We start from the raw sequence: 22338 nt of genomic DNA on the forward strand, positions 1-22338 counted from the left end.
TGTGTGTGTGTGTGTGTGTTGGCTGCCCTCTGTCTCTCTGTGTTAATGACAACATTAACCTCAGCTATTTGTAACTGTGCTAATTAGCCTGCATTTTCAACGCACACACACACACACACATCATCATCATCATCATGCCGAGTCCACAGTGTGCTTGTGTGTGTGAGTGTGTTAGTTGCTGTCCTCCTTTAGAAACAGAGGTCATCTTAGTGCAGCTGACTGTAACATAGTGTAACTCATTGCTTATCTCACTGTATTTTGAACGCAGCCTGCTCATCACTGCTTCTGTTTGTTTCTCTGCACAGCCGGCAGAGACTCATCAAAACCACTCCAATGTAAAACATAGAGATGTTAAATAAAAACAACACCAGAGGACGATATCGGAACTGATATGTCCTACTACTGTGCTCTAAACCAGCCCCCTCCATATGCACACGTACACACACACAGAGTTAGCTGACCGTTCCGCCCCTGAGTTTCAATTAGTGAGACAGTAATGAGCTGTGGGATCAGCAGCAGATGTATAGCTCCTATACAGGCTGTGTGTGTGTGTGTTGAGGCGTGGTGGTGCATCATATCATGTCAATAACTCTATACTCAGTGTAGATATATACACGTTATGTAAGGGATACTGTATAATGAGCAGGTTGTTATACAGCTGACAGGACCCTGATGTGAAGCTTTCTACCAACTGACATTAAATATTGATTTAAAGATGATTATTTATACAGATATTAAAATCTCTGATTCCACGGTTGTTAATGTTTCCTTGGTAACAGATTCACCTCAGCCGCCTTGTTGTATAAATTAACATCAAACTGAACATTTAAATTCAGGGCCCAGTTTAAACCTGATCCTGTTTATTTGGTGTAAATCACACTAAAGTGAACATTGAAGGTAACATTGTACGAAGTGAACAGGACATCTGCAGGAATATTGATGATAACATTTCTGTCCTCATTCAGCTCTCCTTCTCTTTGAAGTTGACTCATATTTAAACATCAATGAGTCTCAACTTTGATTCTTGCTGTTATCACTCTCTTCTGGTTTAAGTGACTTTGTAGAGATCAGCAGCTTAGAGATGCTGTCACCAGCTCTGCTGCCGTATGTTTCCTGGATGTTGTTGAGCCTGGGCCGCCTGTGTCAAGGACTATCCTCTGTACATGGGGCGCATGGTTTAACCCCATACAGGTGATTTATAAACCATCAGGACCTTCTGATAACACAGACTCCATCTTTGTTTCTGCTCACTGTTTGTGTTACTTTTATAGGTTTATTGATGTGTTTGTTCCAGCGTGTCCTTGTGTAATTTATACTCTGTGAGTTTATGTCTGTTATTAAATTCACCCCTGTGTACTGAGCTCTGTTTGTAAAGTGCTATATGAAGGAAGGGGACTGGGTGAGATTGCTCCAGCTGTGCAGAGCTGGATACTGTCATTGAGAGTTTAATAAAACACACACCTGATTAACAGCTGGGCTAACATTAGTAATCATAGACATCATGTTTACAATGAATAGAACCAACGTTACTGATAACCTCCAGATATAACATCATCGCTACACCTGGGAAATACCACATCACCTGTTCTCTGAGAGTGTGTGTGTGTTTGTGCCCAGGTACACACTATTGTAGTAACAAGAACCAAACACCAGTACAAAGAACCCCCCCCCCCTCCCACACACACACACACACACATACACACACATACACACACACACAAACAGACAAACTGACACACACATAGTGTAAATTTGTAGCTGGTGATAATCACACAAGGTGACTCTTGTGATAGATCAGCATTGGCAACAGCATAAGTGTGAGTGTGAGTGTGTGTATGTGTGTGTGTGGTTGTGTGTGTGTGTGTGTGTGTGTGCGTGTGTGTGTGCGTGTGTGCGTGTGTGTGTGTCTGTGTGTGTGTGTGTGTGTGTGTGTGTGTGTAGTCTCTAGGGGAATTGTTAGATTTATGTGGCTGTAAAGGAAAGAGGCGATTTGCTCGACCGTTGTGCAGAATACTGTCAGAGTTATATAGCGACAGAGAGATAGGGAGAGAGAGAGATTGAGAGTGTGTGTGTTAGCTGAATGTGTGTCTCCATGGTTACAGTAATAGAGGTGATGTACAGGCGCAGCTGAACAAATTAGAATCAAATCATTCATAGTTCATTATTTTCCATCAGTCGTCTAAGAACATATTCTGGACTTATTATATCCACTAAACATCTATCTAAAACAACTGTCTGTCTTTACCTCATAATATAAGAATTTTAAATTTAGAGTTTAAGTAAATCACTATTCAAACAGTAGAAACACTGTGTTTCTGTCAGAGTAGTTCAGTACGCACAGCCACAGCCATGGTAAGATTGCTGACCTGACAGTATTTCAGCAGACATTCATGGACTCCCTCCACATGGAGGGTAGGCCTCAGAAGGTCACTGCTGAAAGGCTTGCTTTTCACAGAGCACTGTATCAGAGCAGTTTAATGGAAAGTTGGCTGGAAGGAAAAGTGTGATAGGAAAGGTGTACAAGCAACAGGGATGACCACAACTTGGAGAGGGATTTACAGAAAAGTTGTTTCAGACCTTTTGAGAACTTCACAAGGAGTGGACTGTGGCTGGAGTCAGTGCATCAAGAGCCACTACGCACATCCAAAGTCCTCTTTTCAGATGAAAGTACCTTTAGCACCTGCCCACAGCGCCAAAACTACCACCCCATGATTTATTTGACATGATATGTCAATGTTGCTGACTGTCAGCATTTAAACAGCATGTGGACTCATGAGATAATGTCGCAGTACTCGAGTCAGGCAGTCTTACTTTTCACGGTTGGACTTACTGATAAAGACTGTCTTGTGTTTTGTTAGTATAAGGCCCTGATAGTTCATTCATGCTTACAGAGGTGTCATATGTTCTAGCTTCAAAGATTTTACAGCTGACTTGACTCAACTCGAAACTTGATCCGAACCCTGGGTACTTAAATCGACTCGATCACTGGGGACTCGAAACTTAACATGAATATTGGGAACTCCACTCGACTCAAACACAGGTGAGTCTGCACCTGCTGACTCTGACACTGTGTGTGTGTGTCTGTGTGTGTGTGTGTGTGTGTGTGTGTGTGCATGTGTGTGTGTGTGTGCATGTGTGTGTATGTGAGTTTGTGTATGTGCATGTGTGTGTACTCACAGGTGGTGGGTTTGTTACAGTTGTGTCCATGTCTGAAGTACTGCGGGTTCTCGATGACAGGAATTCTCGTCATCCCGATCACCACAGCATCTGCTCCTCCATCCAGCGTGCACGGACTGATGATCCCGTGGTTCACATGATGAAGAGGACTGGCAGAATCTTCCTCGCCACTGATAACTGCCACGGGTCCTGAGTGAGAGAGAAAGAGAGAGATAGAGATACAAACCCAGCTGTTAGCTCATAAAATCCTTGACCTTTTTACAGACAAACCAATGACAGGGTTATTCAGGGAGGGACACATAGAGACAGGAGTATGGTTTTAAGTTCTTCGATAACCAAACAGGATCAGATTTAAAGACACGTCAGATACTTCTGTCATCAGACTGCAGCACAAGAAGAGAAATGTCCAACAGACTCATCTTCAGGTTCCAGGTAAATCACACACTTCATCTCTACACAGCTGAACAGGAGATTACTGATCACCCAGCGCACCCTACATCCACACACACATTTACTAACTATGCTGTATGAGGTTGACCCACAGGTGGAGGAGGAGGAGCTATGGTGGCCCATAAGTGCAATAAAGAGTGTTCAGAGGCAGAGGACAGAGGACAGAAACGGAGGATGGATGTACGCCAGGTGATTAGAGACAGAGGACAGAGAACCTTTTAGTAATGAAGACTGTTCTTAGTCTCGCTCAGCTGGCTGTCTTAGCTTCATTTGAATGAACAGGTTATAACTTTCACTTTAATGCATACTCTCATCTTGTATCTGTGTCATACAACTCCACAAGCCTATTGTCCTGTCTGCCTAGCCTGTTGTCTTGTCTGTGGTCTGTCTTGTTTACTGCTACAGAGGGCAGGGGGGGTCTGACAGAAACAGGAGGATGCGATCAGAGGACTGTGTTCATTGTGTTTGTGTTCTTCTTCAACAAGCAGTGACTAACAACTCATTTAAAGAGATGGATAGGCTTTACGTTGATTAAAGGTACAGCAAAGATTTCTGTCAGCTCACTGGATCAGAGCTGACTGCTTTCATTTCTTCTTCTTGAGACCAGCAGCACAGAAAACAGACATTAATCAAATCTCTGTGTGTATGTGTGTGTTTGTGTGTGTGTGTGTGTGTGTGTGTGTGTGTGTGTGTGTGTGTGTGTGTGTGTGTGTGTGTGTGTGTGTGTGTGTTTGTGTGTGTGTGTGTGTGTGTGTGTGTGTGTTGTCATTGTGATCAGGAGGGGGATGGGCTAGTTATCTGAAGGACACTCGAAAGGACCGTTTCCATGTTGATGGACATGTCTGAGGCTGTGGGGATCAAACCTGTGACCTCTGTCAGCAACAGCTTCTGTGTGTGTGTGTGTCTGTGTGTCTGTGTGTGTGTGTGTGTGTGTGTGTGTGTGTGTGCGTGTGTGTATTTGTGTGTGTGTGTGTGTGTGTGTGTGTGTGTGTGTGTGTGTGTGTGTGTGTGTGTGTGTGTGTGTGTGTGTGTGTGTAGGCTGTATGTCAGGAGGCTGAGCACTGAGCTGCTGATGGATCAGAGACTGACACACAGAATAAAGCACAGAGGTTAAAAAGATGTCGGTGTCAGACAGTGTGCAGTGGACAGTTTTAACAGAGGACAGAGGTTAAAGGTCGAAGGGAGTGACATCAGAGGGGTGACAGGCTGAGGAGGGGGAGTAACACTGTGATCATGTGTGCACATACTGATACTCTGTGCACAGAGCATGATCTGTATGTCTGTATGTGTATAACTTGTGTCCACAGTCTGAGCAGGTATCACAGGCGTCTGAAGATTTCAGTCTCTGATCAGAGCACGTTGACTTCAGGTTAAATCAAATGTTAGAGACTTCCAGCAGCATGTAGACATGAAGTCTGTTGACATTTCACATCCCGTCCACACTCTCCCGCCCCCCCCTAACAGGCCGGGGGGCGGTAATGAGAGGAAGAGCAGTGAATGCTTGATGAGAGGGAGGTTTAATTTTTCAGCACGGCACGGGTAATAGTCAGGATGTAATCACAGGACGACAGTGTGAAATATTGATCTGAAGCACGTACAGGAGGTAATCTAATTTCACACTCTCTGACACACATATAGAAGCCTGGACGTCATTACTGAAAGGGTCTCAGTCTTTATTCCACAGAGACTCTGTGGGTATTCATGGAGTCCTGAGGGTTGCTGGTTTGGGTTACACACCTGAGATAAGGTCAGAGTTAACAATACATACAAAATGATTAAGTATGTTGGAGTCTGTTGTCTCTTATAGTTTTTCAGTTTCATGTTCATGAAGTTATGCTGCTGTGTCTCGTGCATAAATGTACTTGGATCCTCCCTAATTGTTTCTGTCTCTGTGTTTAGGTGGAAGGAGAGAGGTTCAGTATGCCATCTGCAGCTCTGTCTAAGTAGAAAGTCTGAAATCTTCCAGTAACACACCTGCCTGCTCGATCACCTGACTCTTAAAGGGAGTGAGTGTGGACACACTGATTGGTTTGATTTATGTTGTGCAAAAAACACACCTTAGAATAACTACAGGGCTGAATCCAACCTCTTTGCCCTCTGCGCCTCACTTAGCGTTCAGACTGTGCAGCAACATGCAGTCGGACTGATTGACTTTGAGCCATGCGCTTCAGACTGTGCGTGGTAACACGGGCCGTGTGTGTTCAGGTGCATATGTTTCTGTTGCATTATGAATTAAACTCCAAAGAGGACAGTTAGCCATTTTTAATCAGTTTGCTTTTTTTATTTCATCAACTTTCTGACCTCTCTCTGTCTTTCTGTTTTCCTAACTCTAACTCTAGCTGTCTCTGTGTGTCACATGTATTTCACACGTATTTGTCTTCCATGTATCCTCCTATAAAAGATAATCCCTTTCTGAACTGTCCCTTTTCAGTAAAATGACAGGTTGATGAAGTGGAGAAAGTTTCCAGCTCGTCTAACCTCTCACTGAGAAAATGATTTATTTAGATTTGATCTATGAAAGTCTAACCAGCAGAGAGACACACTGACGAGGTTACTGTACAGAGTCAGTAGAGATGTTGGGGAGTCTTTAAATATCTGGAGGTGAACTTGTAACTGTGAGAGAAAGAGAGAGGAGAGAAAGAGAGAGAGATGGAGCAGAGAGAGAGGAGAGAGAGAGAGAGAGAGAGAGAGAGAGAGAGAGAGAGAGAGGAGAGAGAGAAAGAGGAGAGAGAGAGAGAGAGAGAGAGAGGAGAGAGAGACGAGTGGGAAGAGAGATGAAAACGAGATGTCAGTAAATAATCCAAACCATGTTCCACTTTTAACTTCACTTTGAATAAATCTAACTTTATACCAGCATATTCAGGAATCCTGAAATGTAATAAAAAAGTAATGTTTCTCAGCATAATCTATTTATATAGATTCAAATAACTGTTAACAATACAGTTAAACATGCACGTTCTAAATTGACACTACCTGGGGAGTCATAATTCAAAGGCTCTACGTTGAAGATCAATCTGCTGTTCTTAAAGTGTTGAGAACATGGCTTCCAAAATCCAGTGACACGCTGGTGTTCAACATCAGACAGAACCTGCCAGAACAAACTAATCCTCCACCACATGGGCTGGTAGCTGACCAGATATTAGACAGAGCCCAAATTTAGCTCAGACTACCAGCGGACTGTGATGAGGATGTGTGAGAAACTACACCAGATCCAAATATACTCTGCTCATGCTCCAATGATACAAACCAATGTGTGTGTTTGTGTGTGCGTGTATGTAGGTGTGTGTGTGTGAGCCATATTTAGATGTACATTAAAGGCTAACACCGTAATTATGTATATATTAGCTGCTCTATTTAAATGCTAATGAACACAGTGAGTTCCTGCAGGGAGACAGAAGAGGATAAAACCTTCATTCATTTGCTCACACACACACACACACACACACACACACACACACACACACACACACACACACACACACACACACACACACACACACACACACACACACACACACACACACACACACACAGTTTCCTTGCAGTGTGCTTACTTCTTCATGCTGACTTCAGCATCTTTACTCCAGCAGCAAGATATAAACAGAGTCTGTATTCAAACGTCAAGAGACTATTTTACCGCATACTCTCTAATATAGTCACCTGACAATAAAAGAAGGCCAATCTGCACACATTGGAATCAAATATCCAATTTAACCCAGTTATTCAGTTGGTCTGAGAACAACCAGTCTTATTTCACTCAGTAAGACCCACTGTATAGATGGAGCTATAAAGATGAGGGTAAATCTGTGACTCTTTTACAGCATACCAGCAATAAGAGAAACAGGCACAAAGCACAGACGTAAAAAGATTGTAACACCATAACTACATCACAGTATGCATCGTATGCTGCTGTTTACCAGCTGAGAGTAACGGCTTGCTACCTTACAGTTTACCAATGATACCTGAAGTAGAGCTTCCACCTCTACACCAACACACACACTCACACAATACACAGATCACAAGGCACACAGTCCCTAGAATCTAAACTTGAGAAGAACCAGGCTGAGTTGAGTTTGAGTGTGTGTGTGTGTGTGTGTGTGTGTGTGTGTGTGTGTGTGTGTGTGTGTGTGTGTGTGTGTGTGTGAATAAATAAAGCAGCCCTGAGGATTCAGTTTGTTCTGAATTAAAACAGAGCAGATGGTGGATGATACAGAGAGAGAGTCAGAAATATCAGAGCTTTAAAGTCCTCCAAACTCTTCCTCATCATCTCCCTCCTCTTCTCTGTCACCATCAGTGTTTGGAGAGTCTTAAATGTTGATGTTACTCTTCATACTCTGATCAGTAGACTTGTAAAGTGTTATTTGTAAATTGTCTTTTACAGACTAATTTACTTCATCCTCATGTAACTGTTTGAGGATTCTCACTCCCATCTCTGACTCTGTTATCCAGATATGTACCATTCACTCTCCCACTCACTAAGGCACACCCTAACCCTAACCTGCTAAACAGGGGAACATGGGTTACAGATGGACAAAACATCAGCTGCAGTAACTTGTTCATTCACTCTTTGGTCAAATGGAGCCAAAATTAGGAGCTCCTATGCTCACCTGCTGACTTCAGCGCCAAGAGACAGATCACATCAAAGCTCAGGACATGGACACACACACACACAAACAGAACAAACTGAATCCTCAGGGCTGCTTTATTTATTCACACACACACACACACACACACACACACACACACACACACACACACACACACACACACACACACACACACACACACACACACACAGTGCCTCTTTGAGTGCTCTGAGTACATTAAGTCAGATGGTAGAGATAAAGAGGACACTAAGGAGTGAACTGTGCACTATGGTTTGTTCCTGCAGACTCAGATCAGATTTATAGAAACATAATGAAATCACTTGTTTGTTCCTATTCTTCATCTCCATTTAGAGAATAGGACACTTCATATCACCACTATTTATCTGTGTGTGTGTGTGTGTGTGTGTGTGTGTGTGTGTGTGTGTGTGTGTGTGTGTGTGTGTGTGTGTGTGTGTGTGTGTGTGTGTGTGTGTGTGTGTAATGGCCCTGCAGGCAGTAATTTGAACAGCACTAAATGAACAGATGGATGTAATCAACAGATGGCTGATCTGGTGTATCTGTGTGTGTAGAGACAGAGGGGTGTATTATGAAGGGGTTGTGGTTATCGAGGTGCCTTTAGGGTTAACTCTGGATTTTCAGTACCATGATGGTGGTTCACTCCTGACTTGGCACAAGATTAAATCAGACACAAGATTAAATCAGAGTGAGAGATCACTTTTAGGGAAAAAAGGAGTTATTATAGTCAGATCTATCTGCACTAATGATGGAAAAATTATACAGTAAGACGTAACCTGCACATCCACTCTCTCTTATCTGTGATTAGTCAGATGTTGCTGACTCTGCCCCATTCATGTGAGCACAGAGTAACTCTTGGTTGACTGATCAGCTTTGTGTGACAGATAAACTCAATCTTGTTTGTGAAGCTGGATCTGAAACAGTTAAAAGGGGTATGTTGAACTTGAATCGTAGTGGGTCTCTGGTCTGTGTGTGAGAGAGAGAGAGAGAGAGAGAGAGTCAGAGAGATGAGAAGTGTAGTGAGCAGTGAACTCAGCTCAGAGTCTTCTTAGTTCAGTTCAGATTATTCTCCAAACACACTCACTGAACACACACCAGACTCACAGACACTGTGAAACACATTTCTGCACTAACATAGTTCATCCTTAACACTTTCACCCCTCCATCTCTTCATGTCTTCATCACCCTGTCACTCCTCCTCTTCCATGGTTCACTCACTCCTTCACTCAGACTGAATGGACTAAGACGATGTTGGATCAGTCAGACTCACACTCACAGCCTCCAGCATCACTCTGTGATCACAAACACAGCACACACATTCAACTTCCTCTTACCCTTCATGCCGAACTTTGAGCGCCGGCCATATTTGTTGAAGAGCAGGAAGACAACCACCAACATCACACAGGCAAAACCTGCAAGACCCACAGCTATGGACACCTGAGGATAAGAGACAAAGGAGAGGAGAGGAGAGGAGAGGAGACTGTGACCTCATAATATAATTATAGTTTGTGATGTATAATATAATATATAATAATAATGTAATTTACGTATATAATACAAACTGTGAACTGAATAGAAACACTGCACATGTTCAATATTTAATATTTAATGTTGAATATTTAATCTGTTATAATTAAAATTCAAAGACTTACCCCAAAGGTGTCCTCTTCAGGTTTCAGAGTTTCAGCAGGTTGAGTCCCTGAGAGACAAACACAACAGAGTTCACACACTTCCCTGAAACAATGTCTGAACTCATCTCAAAAACACACACACACACACACACACACACCACACACACACACACACACACACACACACACACACACTCACACACTCACACACACACACACAGATAAATCCTGCAGAGTATAAATTAATAATCGGTGAACAATAATTCATACACAGAGAGGTCAAAGATTCATGAAATCAAGCTATCACAGTTAAAAACAGATAACACATGAATACATAAATATAACGTCCTTATATAATTATTTAAATTACCTGTATTTATATTCTAGAAGGCAGATGTGGTCAGGTAGAATTATAATAAAGAGAACATTTTGAACTAAAGATTATTTATTTCTGTGAAAATAATGTTAATGATGATGTAACTGTGCAGTAATACTGTGACATTAATGAATATCCCTCTATAATAAATAAAAAGCTTTAGAAAATATCAACTATATTAATGTTTTATGATATCAGTTATTTTTATTTTACTCAGACTGACAGAAAACACCAGAGAAGGGACACAGTGTGAGACAAACAACATGAGTTATTGATTATTAATAACAGGTCAGGTTGTTTACACTGCAGTGAATCTGTGCAGGCTACAGCTGCCTGCAGACCACACTTGGGGTAAAGGTAAGCTGTATGATGGATCTGCTGTTAACTGTTGAGTGATATATGTTTAAACAGAAGTACAGACTGACACAGCATCTCTCTGACTCTGTAACCTTCACCTCTTATGTTAGCTTTATGGTCAGTATCTTATAAATCATCCTGTAGGGTTATAAAATCAGGATAATCTGACTCTGTAACCTGCTTGCTGTCACTGCTGCAACACTAAATAATTACATGAATCACTCACCATACTCATAGTCTCCTACTGGACAGGTAAGAGAGAACAAAGAGACAGAGAACGGGTGAGATACAGCTCGTACAGGTGAGATACAGCTCCTACAGGTGAGATGCAGCTCCTACAGTGAGATACAGCTCCTACAGGTGAGATACAGCCCATACAGGTGAGATACAGGTCCTACAGGTGAGATACAGCCCATACAGGTGAGATACAGCTCCTGCAGGTGAGATACAGCTCCTACAGGTGAGATACAGCTCCTGCAGGTGAGATACAGCTCCTACAGGTGAGATACAGCTCCTACAGTGAGATACAGCTCCTACAGGTGAAATACAGCCCATACAGGTTTGAAAACACGAGATAATAAACACACAAGCCTCACTTTAATAATAATAATAACAATAATAATAATAATAATAATGATAATGATAATGATAATGATAATGATAATGATAATAATAATAATAATAATAATAATAATAATAATAATAATAATAGTAATCTTCAAGATCAGTATTATTATTAGCATTATTTGGCTTTTTTTTACTGGTAGTAGTATTATTATTGTTGGTCTTATTGTCTTTTGCTGCTGCTGTTTTAATGATTGAACTTTTTAATGAAACATTGTGATAATTATTAGTTTAATAATTACACTTATTATAATAACTTTTATTTTAATAATGATATTACTATTATACTTATTTTTATTATCTTTTTATCTTTGTTATTATTATTATTATTATTATTATTATTATTATAATCCTAATTTCAATTTTGATTATCGCTATTATTATGAAATAATATTATTATAGCAGTTGGGATTATGAACACATTTAGACTGAATATAGACTCACGTGCTTCACGTAATCCACAGAAACACACTCTCCCACATTAAAATGAAGTAATCCGATCAGAATAGGTAAATAACTAAAATTAGATCAAATTTTACAATCTGTGTGTTCAATACAAAAATTGGATTACGTAATGGGATTTTAACAGGTAATCCAGTTCACCCTTCAGTTTGTGTTGTTAAACTTCTGAGTGTTCATCAAAACATCCGGATTATCCTGAACCCAGAAGAGGGCTGCATTCAGGCAGGATTTCAAGGACTTCCTGAAGAAAATATGTTCTTAACAATGCTGATACTTTTGTATTTCTGAGTCTCTACAATGACGGAGAAATTAAAGCAGCTGTGAGCATATTTTAGCATGTGGAGATTTTGGCGCCCCCTTGTGGATAAGTATATTGTGTGTATTCCCTTTTAAAGATCTACTAATCTGGATTAGGTAATCTTTATAAATCAGAATCTAAATCAGATTTAAAAACCGGACAAAACTAAATTAACCTCCTGAACCAGGTTTAAAAAAGGTGGATTACATAATCTGGATCAAACTGTAAGCAGCCAGGCCCTGTAGATTAGCTGTAGTACGAGGGTAGTTTTGATTTGTATAAGGGACTCATCAGTAGTTACTGTATTACTGAACCATCTTATGTGAACAGATTGAACTGTAAAAAGAGTCTCACCTGAGGAAACGTAACGTCAGCCTCACTGTCTGCTTTGTGTTAAATATTATCACCTGGGCGTCAGACAGTTTTTGTACATGTCTGGTCAGACATGAATTGTCTTGAATGTCTGCCTGACAGCTGTCTGGCTCGACAGAGGAGGCTGCTGCTACGGGACACGTAAATGCAAAGGAACAACTACTGAAGTTTTGTTTACACACTCTCTGTCAGTGTAGTCCGGCTCTGAGTCTCCCTTCACTTACCCCCAAAAGGTTCGTCCAAGAAGTGCCCATACACCATGCTGCTGGCTGCTCCCAGGTAGTTTGTGGCCTCGAGAGTATAGTTCCCGTTGTTGTGGTGAGTTGGATTTTTAAAGGTGAGACAGCCCTCGATATAGTCCTGATAAATATCCATGTCAGGACGCACATACTCTGTGTGCTTGATCTCCTGAATCACAGAGGAGTAACATATCAGTCTTCATAGGAAGTCAGGACACAGCAACATGATAAAAAACAGCTCCTGTATAAGGATGTCTTCTGCTCAGGTTTGAACCAGCTCTTAGTTATGTTGCAATAGGTATAGACTGCTATGGGCTTAGACTGCTGGGGAACTGACACACTGGGATCTTGTTTCTTTCTCTCTCCTCTGTCTGCCTGTCACTATGTTTAAGTCTTCCTTTCCAATTAAAGTTGCTAACCATAGATCTTTCTTGGAGTTCATAAGCTCCCTTGTCTCGTAGGTTCCTCTGGATCGCTGCTCTGGCCGTTCTGCTGCTGTGGACGTTCTGCTGCGGTGGACGTTCTGCTGCTGTGGACGTTCTGCTGCTGTGGACGTTCTGCTGCTGTGGACGTTCCGGACTCCAGCTGCTATAACTACCACTATCCATCTCAGCATTATCAGCACTGCTACAACGCTAATCTCAGAGCAGTCCGACTCCAGCTGCTGTACCTGACACTTTCATTCCCCTATTATCAACATGATTATTATAAAAGCTAATATGACACCTGTTGGATATATCTGCTGGTCTACACCAGATCTGTTTGTTAAGTGTCTTCAGATAAGATTCATTGGAAATTAGTGTTATAAAATAAATGTTTTTTTTGTTTGTGTGTTTATTTGTGTGATTGTGTGTTTGTTTGAGGGATAAATCAAACACACCTCATCCTGGTAGAACCAGCGAAGGTTGGGGTGGGGCGACCCCCGAACAGTGAACTCTATACAGGTGTCATGGCGGCGCTCAGGCTCTTTGAGCTTAATGATTGAGGGAGGGACTGAGGAGAGGATAGAGAAAAGAGGACAGAGGATGGAGGACAGAAGAGACATGTTCATATTATCATCAGATAGACATCACAGTATTTTATAGCCTCACACCACCTCTTTCATGTCATTCTCATACACTGGGAGAAGACAGAGTGTGATCACTCTGCTGTTGCGACCAGGACTGAGATCCATTAACACTCAAATACATTGCTCTCATCACAGCCTCTGCACATCTGAGTGTGTGCATGTGTATGTGTGTGTGTGTGTACTCACAGTGCACAGTGAGCTGTACTGAGGCGTTGGTCATTCCGACCACGTTGGTGGCGGTGCAGGTTAACAGGAAGTTGTTGTCGTCTCTGCTGACGTTGACCAGTGTGATGTTGATGGAGTGGATTGTGTTGTTCTCATACACTCTGGCCTGCACACACACACACACATGCACACACACACACACACACCCACACACACACACACACACACCAGAGTGAGTTTGGTAGTTAAAGCTGATTAGTACAGACATATAAAATAACATGAGTGTGTGCAGTGAGTTGGTTCATCTCAGATCGATCAATCTTTATAAATATATCTAGATTATTAGAGGCACCAGCTCTCTCCCATAGTAAACCCCCCCATTAGGTGCTCAGTGTTTCTGTTCACACACCTGAGAAAGCCACAGAGGGCGCTACACCCTGACATGCCAAGTCTCCGGAAACAACCCAATGACTGACTTGAGCTCAGTCAGTCAAGGAGATGACTATCAGGTAACATTGCTACTTTTAAAACACATCATCATGTGTGTACTTTTGTCTCTCCCTCTCACCTGAGGCACACGCCCCGCAGATTAGTGCAGGGAGTGTCCCAAGAGCTGGGTTTTCCTTTACACCTGACTAAGTCGACTAAGATGGTTTCTACAGAAAGCAACAAGTCTGACTGACAGCTGGTTCAGCTGTGCTCCTTCATGAGAACACTGGAGAGGTGACAACTGTTCACACTTCTCATAGCCCAGCATGCTGCTGCCAGAAAAAGATGTATCACATTTCTCTGCATTTTAAAAAATCAATCTGTATATAACCTGCAGCTCAGTGTCACAGCCCAACACAGGCCGTGGTTTAGGCGGGGACTCTTCAGATAACTCAAAGAGGGTTTGTCTGTCTGTGGAAACCTTCAGCTCTGTCTGAGTACACCAGCAGAGGGTTGGTCTGATCCTAGGTCAGTTTAACGTCCTCACATTAATCATTATTACTCATTAACTCACAAACAGTCTGACTTTTTAAACCTACTCCTGCTCACACGACGGCAGCAGAGGGACCAGGTTGGCTGGGGGGGTTTGTTGATGTCAGATCATATGGGAAGGTCAGTACCTAGCCTAGGTCAGTACATATGTTCTGCTCTCTAGCTGCGCTCAGTCAGCATGAGTCCGGAAGTGATCAGTACCAGGACATCACTGAGAGTAATGGCATCTGCAGTTACTCTCTCACACTGACATCCCACTGCCAAACACCTCAGCACCTGATGTGTGTGTGTGTGTGTGTGTGTGTGTGTGTGTGTGTGTGTGTGTGTGTGTGTGTGTGTGTGTGTGTGTCTGTGTGTGTGTGTGTGTGTGTGTGTGTGTGTGTGTGTGTGTGTGTGTGTGTGTGTGTGTGTGAGAATGTGTGTACATGTCTGTGTGTGTTTGTGTGTGTATACCTCCTGTGTGTTGATGGAGTGCAGGCCATTAACAGGCCAGTCCACCTCAGGCAAAGGTGATCCTGATCCGTTACAGATGGCTGTCACTCGATCGCCCTCGATCACAGTGAGATTACTGTGACTAACGCTGATCTCAGGGAGGTCTGAGAGGGAGAGAGAGAGACAGAGAGAGAGAGAGAGAGAGAGAGAGAGAGAGAGAGAGAGAGAGAGAGAGAGAGAGAGAGAGAGAGTATAAACAAGCCCCCACACACACCTTTCAGTACTAAAGTTGTAGAGAGACATTGTTTCTTTGAGGTGAACCTCACTCAGCAGAATCACTGTCACAGCTGCTGTGTGATAATCTTGCGGTAAAATGATGACAGGCAGGATGAGTTGTAAACTTGTCTTCATGGCAGACTGATATGTCACACTGCGGGCAGACATTAATCTCTTCTGGATTATTTTTGGGCTCATATGTGACTTAGATCAGATATTGAATGAGAATTTGAACACTACAGGTCACATGGTGTCTGATCTTTACCACTCTGACTTGGTCCACCTTAAAAAGTGCTCCTAAATCAAACCCACATCAGATCTTTGGCAATGTGACTTCAGAGGACGCTGTGTTCACATTGTCAACACCATGCTACGTGTGACCTCGTTGTTGTTGACCAGTTACAGTTTTCCACTTCCCCTCAGTCAATCTTAAACAGGCTAGAGAAGTCTCCTGTGTTTCTGGGTCGTGTTTATGTATGGTTTCCTCTTTGCATGGTTCAGTTTTAATCTGCATTTGTGGATGCAGTGATAAACAATTGTTTTTCGAAGTGATTTTGAGCCAATGCAGTGATTTCCACTGAAGAATCATGTCTGTCTTTAATGCAGTGCTGCCTGTTGGCCTGAGGATCAGCGCTATCCAGTCTTGGTTTTGGTCCTTGTCCCTTTTGTACAGAGATGTCTCCAGATTTAATCTTTTAATTATATTATGTACTGTAGATGAAGAAATCCACTCATTCCTTTTCATGTTACTCTGAGGAACATTATTCTGAAACTGTTGAATTATTTGCTCACACAGTCTCTCACAGAGTGGTGAACCTCTTCCCATCTTTCCTTCTGAGAGACTCAGCCTCTCTGGAGTGTCCTTTTTACACCCAGTCATGATTAACCTGTTGATGGTTAACCTCATTAGTTGGGAGATGTTCCTCCAGGTTCCTTTTTAGCGTTACAAAACTTTAAGCTGTTTTTTTTGTCTCTGTACCAGCTGTTTGAAAAATGTTAATGTATCAAATTTAAAATGAGCATATTTTCCATGAAACAATAACACACTTAACACACATCACAACTCAGTTAAGGTATGTGTGTGTGTGTGTGTGTGTGTGTGTGTGTGTGTGTGTGTGTGTGTGTGTGTGTGTGTGTGTGTGTGTGTGTGTGTGTGTGCGTGCGTGTGTGCGTGTGCGTGTGTGTGTGTGTGTGTGCCCATCCTCACCACAGCTGCTGATGTTCATGTCCTGCAGAGGGATCCTTCCGTAATCGTCAGAACAGTGCAGCTGCTGGCTGCTAAGCCCCGCCTCGCCTCTCTGTTGCCATAGCTGCAGCCATCGGATCTCACAGCCACAGGTAAACACCACCTCCTCCAAGTGACTGCAGATACACACACACACACACACACACACACACACACACACACACACACACACACACACACACACACACAAAACACACCCAAATAGTTAGATCGACACATTCACCTTCAGAGAAACTGTGTGACGTCAAATAAAACAGAGCTTCCTGGCAACGGTTGCTAGGTAAAATAAAAGTGACACATTCAGTTGAGACTGCAGAGCACACACACACACACACACACACACATACACACACATAAATAAATACAGCTCTTCACACACTCTCACTCTCACTCTCACTCACACATACACACACACAGAAACACACACACACTTACATTCCCACACACACACACACACACACACACTCACATTCCCACACACACACACACACACACACACACACACACACACACACACACACACACACACACACACACACACAGTGAATAATGTAACTCACAGATTGGGATTATGTAACGGTAAACCTCAGGGGTCTGTGTCTGTGTGTGAAGAGTGTGTGTTGTTATTTCTGCTGCGGACACATAACAGTCTTCCAATACTACTTTTAGAGACTTCAGGTATGAGGAGCAGGCCTGCATGCTGGGAGCATAGTGTTCTAGTGGGGTTAATGGGGTACCATGTGCTCTTTAAGATGTGAAGGTGACTAACCATTAAGAGCTTTGTAGGTCCAAAGATGTTAACACAGGAGAGACATGCTCTCTTTTCCTAGTTCTAGTAGTACTCGCGCTGTAGCATTTTTGACCAGCTGAAGAGTCTTCAGAGGCTTATTAGGGCAGCCAGATAAAAGGGAATTGCAATAATCCATCAGAAAGAGTCTCTTTGAGATGTTTGGGGCCAACAACAATAACTTCACTAAGTCCGAGTTTAGCAGAAAAGGATTTCTGATCCTCCAGATCTTTATATTTTTAAGACATGCTGCTAGTTCAGTCAGCTGATTGATTTCTTTTGGCTTCATTAATAAATATAACTGAGAGTCATCTGCATAACAATGCACATTTATTGAGTGTTTCTTCATGATTCTACCTAGAGGAAGCATACATAAGGTGTTTCCTCATGATACTACCTAGAAGAAGCATATAAAGTTAAATGGATTAGTCCGTGCACTGATCCTTGTGGAACTCCATGATTAGCCCTGGTGTGCACAGAGGACATTTTATTAGCGTGTACCAACTGAGATTGATCATCAAATAAGATTTAACCAAGCTACAGTGGTTCCTGTGATGATGATTAGTCGCTCTAATCTCCCTAATATTTGTATCGTGTGTGTATGTTTTTTCAGCAGTTTCTGAGGCACAGTTATATCTTTGTTTACTTTGTAGTCCTTATACAGTGGACTATGTAACTATCACAGTGTGTTACAGTCTGTGATTCTTGTTAGGTCTGGTAATAATCACCTCTAACATTAACTGTGTGTTTGTGTGTTTGTGTGTTTGTGTGTTTGTGTGCGTGCGTGCGTGCGTGCGTGCGCGTGTGCGTGTGCGTGAAGCAGAGTGATTCACAGTGTGGAGGGGGACTCATTCACAGTGTTATTAAAGCAGGCTCTTCAGATCTACACTGTTATCTAAAAAAAACCTTTTTAACAAGATATCTGACTAAAAATGATCATGATCATAACTACACATTTCAGTACAATCAAATGTATGGCCACATCATGTTTCTGTCCACATAATGCAGTTTAATACATCACTGAAATCAAATGACTAAATGCACAGTAACTGTCAGATTCTTTTATGTAAGGGATAACACCTGATGAAGTGGAGACTAGAGCTACCTGACATTGTTTCTGCTGTATGCACAGTTTGTGGTCTTTAAATGTGAAGAAGTCCATGATTTCCACTACCTGCCTGTCGATTGAAGCTGCAATCCTATATTTATTCTGTATTTAATTTGATGCTTTTTACCCTAAGAGACACTGAACTTTTCAGTCTACATCCTCATCCAACATTTACTGACAGTTCTTAGTTTAGTTTCTAAACAGCAGTAACAGCAGATTGACACTCTACTTTTTCTAGATCATATAAATAATTAAAATTTTGAGAGCACCATTGGTACGAAACAGAACTTAGTTTGGTTTGAGTGATAAGTAAAATACTTAATGTCAGAACAGATAACAGTTGGAGTGATTTATCCCAAACAGGGTTTTATGTGTGTTAGTGCCATCAGAGGGTGGGGTTACATTTAATGTATGTTAGTGCTTTAAGAGGGTGGTGTTAAATTTAATGTGTGTTAGTGCTGTCAGAAGGTGGGGTTACATTTAATGTTTATTAGTACTGTCAAAGGGTGGGGTTCTTATCTCATTAAATATGTAGTCCATGTTTTCACACGCATTTCCTTCCTGTTTGTAAATCTATTTTCTTTGGTCAGTCACCACAGACTGTATAAGATGGTCAGTGAACAGTGTGACAGCTCCATCAAAGGAAAGCAAAAGCATGTGGAGCTGCTGACTGTCAGCAGTATAGGTCATAAACCCTGCCTCCTCCATGTTAACATGTTGGACATGGGTCAAACTCTAAAATCCAAACAAAGGTCAAATAAATGTTTGTCAAACATGGTTTCTGTCATCATAGTTAGTTCCTATCATGCTGATTTATTTCACAGAGTTCAATTTTATGACTAGTTTAGTTTGAATTACTTATTCTATGCTATAAAAATGGCTACAATACCATGATTGACTGCTCTCTTGACCAATGAGGCAAACTCTAACACAAGAATCATTGAACTTTTCATAACCGTGAGTGTCTGCTTCAAACCCACACAATAGTCTGTTCTGCTGGGCTGGACCCTCCTAAGGACTCAATCCACTTAGGGTAGCGACCACGCTTTCTTAGAAAGTTCAATGTGTCAGGAGCCACTGAGGTGGGTTTTTGGCTCCCTTTATCTGTATTGTTCGTATTTATACACAATCAATCAGTGCAACATGTTAAGCTAATTGGGCAGTAATGAAGGTAAATCAGAGTGTGAGCATGCTGTGAGCTTTACATTCAGAGTAACTGTTTCTGTCACGTTAAAATAACCTGCATAAACTGTGTGTTCAAACCAATGCCATAGTTACTGAACATTATATTTATATGATCCATATATGTTATCAATAGATAAATGGAGAAGGGTTTATAGTTTAGATTATTATAACCTAATTAAACTGAACATCAGTCCTCTCTGCAGGAGTTTGATGGATGGATCTGTTGCGTGTCGGACCAGTGAAACATCAGTTTCACTCTGCTATCCTCAAACTAAACCAGACTCAACTTTTAAAACATTTCTGCACGCTGATAGCTTCATGTCATTCGCTTTGAATCTGTCTGATGGAGAGCTGCGTTTATTTTTGATGACATTTAAAAAGGTTTGACTGGATGGCAGCACGGACTGAGACTCTGAGTCACGAAGAGGAGGAGCGGAGTCAGAGCAGGACAGAAACACCGACACTGTTTAATATATTTGACTTCATCTGCAGGGAGCTCAGATAGTTTCGGGTTTTCTCATAAACACGTCCTTAGCTGCTCTGCGAGTCAGTGACAGGCTGACAGGTGGAAAACGCCTCACAATGACTCTACTGTTTAAAACGCTTTAATTTAACTTAGGAAAAATTCCATCTCAAGTATTGGTAAAAACCCAAGTTAATCTGGACAACCCTTTTTTTTATGTATAAGGAAAGAGACATTAATTTGTGCATGCTAAGCTCTTGGGGCTGAGTGCAGCAGTTGGATGTAATGTTACGGCAACTTAGAGTTGAAAGTTACAACTGACCTAAACTTAAGCACTGTCACCTGTTAGACTGAAGCCCTGTGTGTTAGGCAGGGGCATTAGACCAGTCATCCTATTCAAAGTCATATTAACAGAAAAAGTAACAGACCTTTAAATAGGGTGATGGCAGCGCGTCTCGTTAACAGGGTGATAAATGAAAGTGCATTAAGAGAAAGGAGAGAGATCTGGACAACACTCAGTGAGCTGATTTTAAGGATTCCTTTTGTCTGGTATGTCCTCTTAATGAATCAAAGAGCTCTCCCCTCAGCTACAGCATGGGTCACACAAAGACAGAGTCCTGTCCCTGCCCTGCAAGTTCTGATCACAGGTTATATGAGGCTGTCAACTCTGAGCGGTCTATGCCGTCCAGTCCTGTGAGAGAGGAGGAATTCTATTCACATATGTCAGAGACTAATGATGGTGTCAGTTACACACCTCGCTGAATCTTCTGTGTGTTTGTGTTGGTGTTGTTTAGTACCTTAGTGAGAATGTTATGTTCCACAGATACATCTTTGAGTTTCTGTTTGTCTGCATCTGTATTAAATTTTAAGGGTTGTGTTATCCTAATTCTCTGTAGATAATTTGACTGGAGAACAGAGTGGATAGAAGTGTGATAATTAGGAGGGATGATACATGATTTTCAAATGCTTGAATATTCGTTCACTTATTGAAAACTGAAGACTTAATGTAAATATTATCTAATTTGTACAGTACAATTTTTCATCGTTTTCACCGATGCCTGGTTTTGATACGGCATACTCTTCAGACGGTGGCTATAGAGCTTCTTAAAGCTGTTTGCTAACCGCATTAAGTAGCTATAGGAGGACAAGAAAGTTTACTGCATTAAACCGCAAAAGAAGAAAATCATTATGCTGTGATATTCAGAAAATGCCATGCTGCTGCGTCATACAAACGCCGGCATGAAGGTTGCGATAGACGCTGCCACTGCTGCTACTAGCGGCACCTCGTCCTGATGCTTGTTAACACAACTGCCACAAAAGCGGACTGTTAACAGGACAGGTGTGTCAAGGAGTGTTTACTTTTACAGCACAACAAATATTGTGTTAGTAGCAGTTGTCTCAACTTGACATTTCAAACCTGCTGTCAGAGAGATCAATTACGAATAATCGCAGAATAAATGCCAGTGATTATCAAATAGTATTTTGGCTTGAAATCCCCCTCCTTAATAATTAGCAGCAGGCAGCAAATGTTTACTCAAACGCGCATGGTACAGCAATGACTGGTCTTAGTCAGGCTTTGTGCATTCAGTGTGCATTCAGTTCAGAAGGTAGGTCATTGCTGAATGTGACATAAGAGATACAACAGTCTTGGTTTATGTCAAGCTGGTGCATTCGGCTGCTGGAGCAGAACACCTCAGCTTTCTTTGACAGAGAATCACTGATGATTCTACACCTGGGTCATCCAGCCCCAACCTCTACCCAGCAAATGTAATGAATGCTCTAACATCACCTGACTCTTTACCTGCTATCACTTTTGTGCTTTTTGTTGAAGCAGGTGGGCCCATGACTGTGGACTCATGAATATAGGTCTCATTCAGCAATAGTAAATAAATACATTTGCTTGGCTATAAGTAAAGCTGGTGAGAATATCAGCAACAGAAGTTGACTGTCTGTCTCTCTTTAACAGCTGTTTAATGAAAGCTGCAGTGTTCAGTGCGTGAATGTGATGAAACAGCCGT

The 22338-nt window shown here is 41.9% G+C and overlaps 1 protein-coding gene across 2 annotated transcripts in view; it reads right to left on the reverse strand.

The window, feature by feature from the left end:
• The window catches only part of ntrk3a (neurotrophic tyrosine kinase, receptor, type 3a), a 59077-nt gene that overhangs the window by 18187 nt on the left and 18552 nt on the right, over window positions 1-22338 (reverse strand). For both annotated transcript variants that reach the window (XR_004631443.1, XM_034684757.1), the window contains exons 5-13: window positions 16739-16893; window positions 15277-15419; window positions 13864-14008; window positions 13489-13601; window positions 12594-12777; window positions 10840-10857; window positions 9902-9948; window positions 9584-9686; window positions 3178-3366 (exon numbers count right to left, since the gene is read on the reverse strand). Coding sequence is in view for 1 of the 2 variants with exons in the window: in XM_034684757.1 (XP_034540648.1) it covers window positions 3178-3366; window positions 9584-9686; window positions 9902-9948; window positions 10840-10857; window positions 12594-12777; window positions 13489-13601; window positions 13864-14008; window positions 15277-15419; window positions 16739-16893 (1097 nt within the window). In the remaining variant the exon portion in view is untranslated. The remainder of the gene's footprint in view (window positions 1-3177; window positions 3367-9583; window positions 9687-9901; window positions 9949-10839; window positions 10858-12593; window positions 12778-13488; window positions 13602-13863; window positions 14009-15276; window positions 15420-16738; window positions 16894-22338) is intronic.

Source organism: Notolabrus celidotus, chromosome 6, assembly GCF_009762535.1.
Source record: "Notolabrus celidotus isolate fNotCel1 chromosome 6, fNotCel1.pri, whole genome shotgun sequence".
NCBI lineage: Eukaryota > Metazoa > Chordata > Actinopteri > Labriformes > Labridae > Notolabrus > Notolabrus celidotus.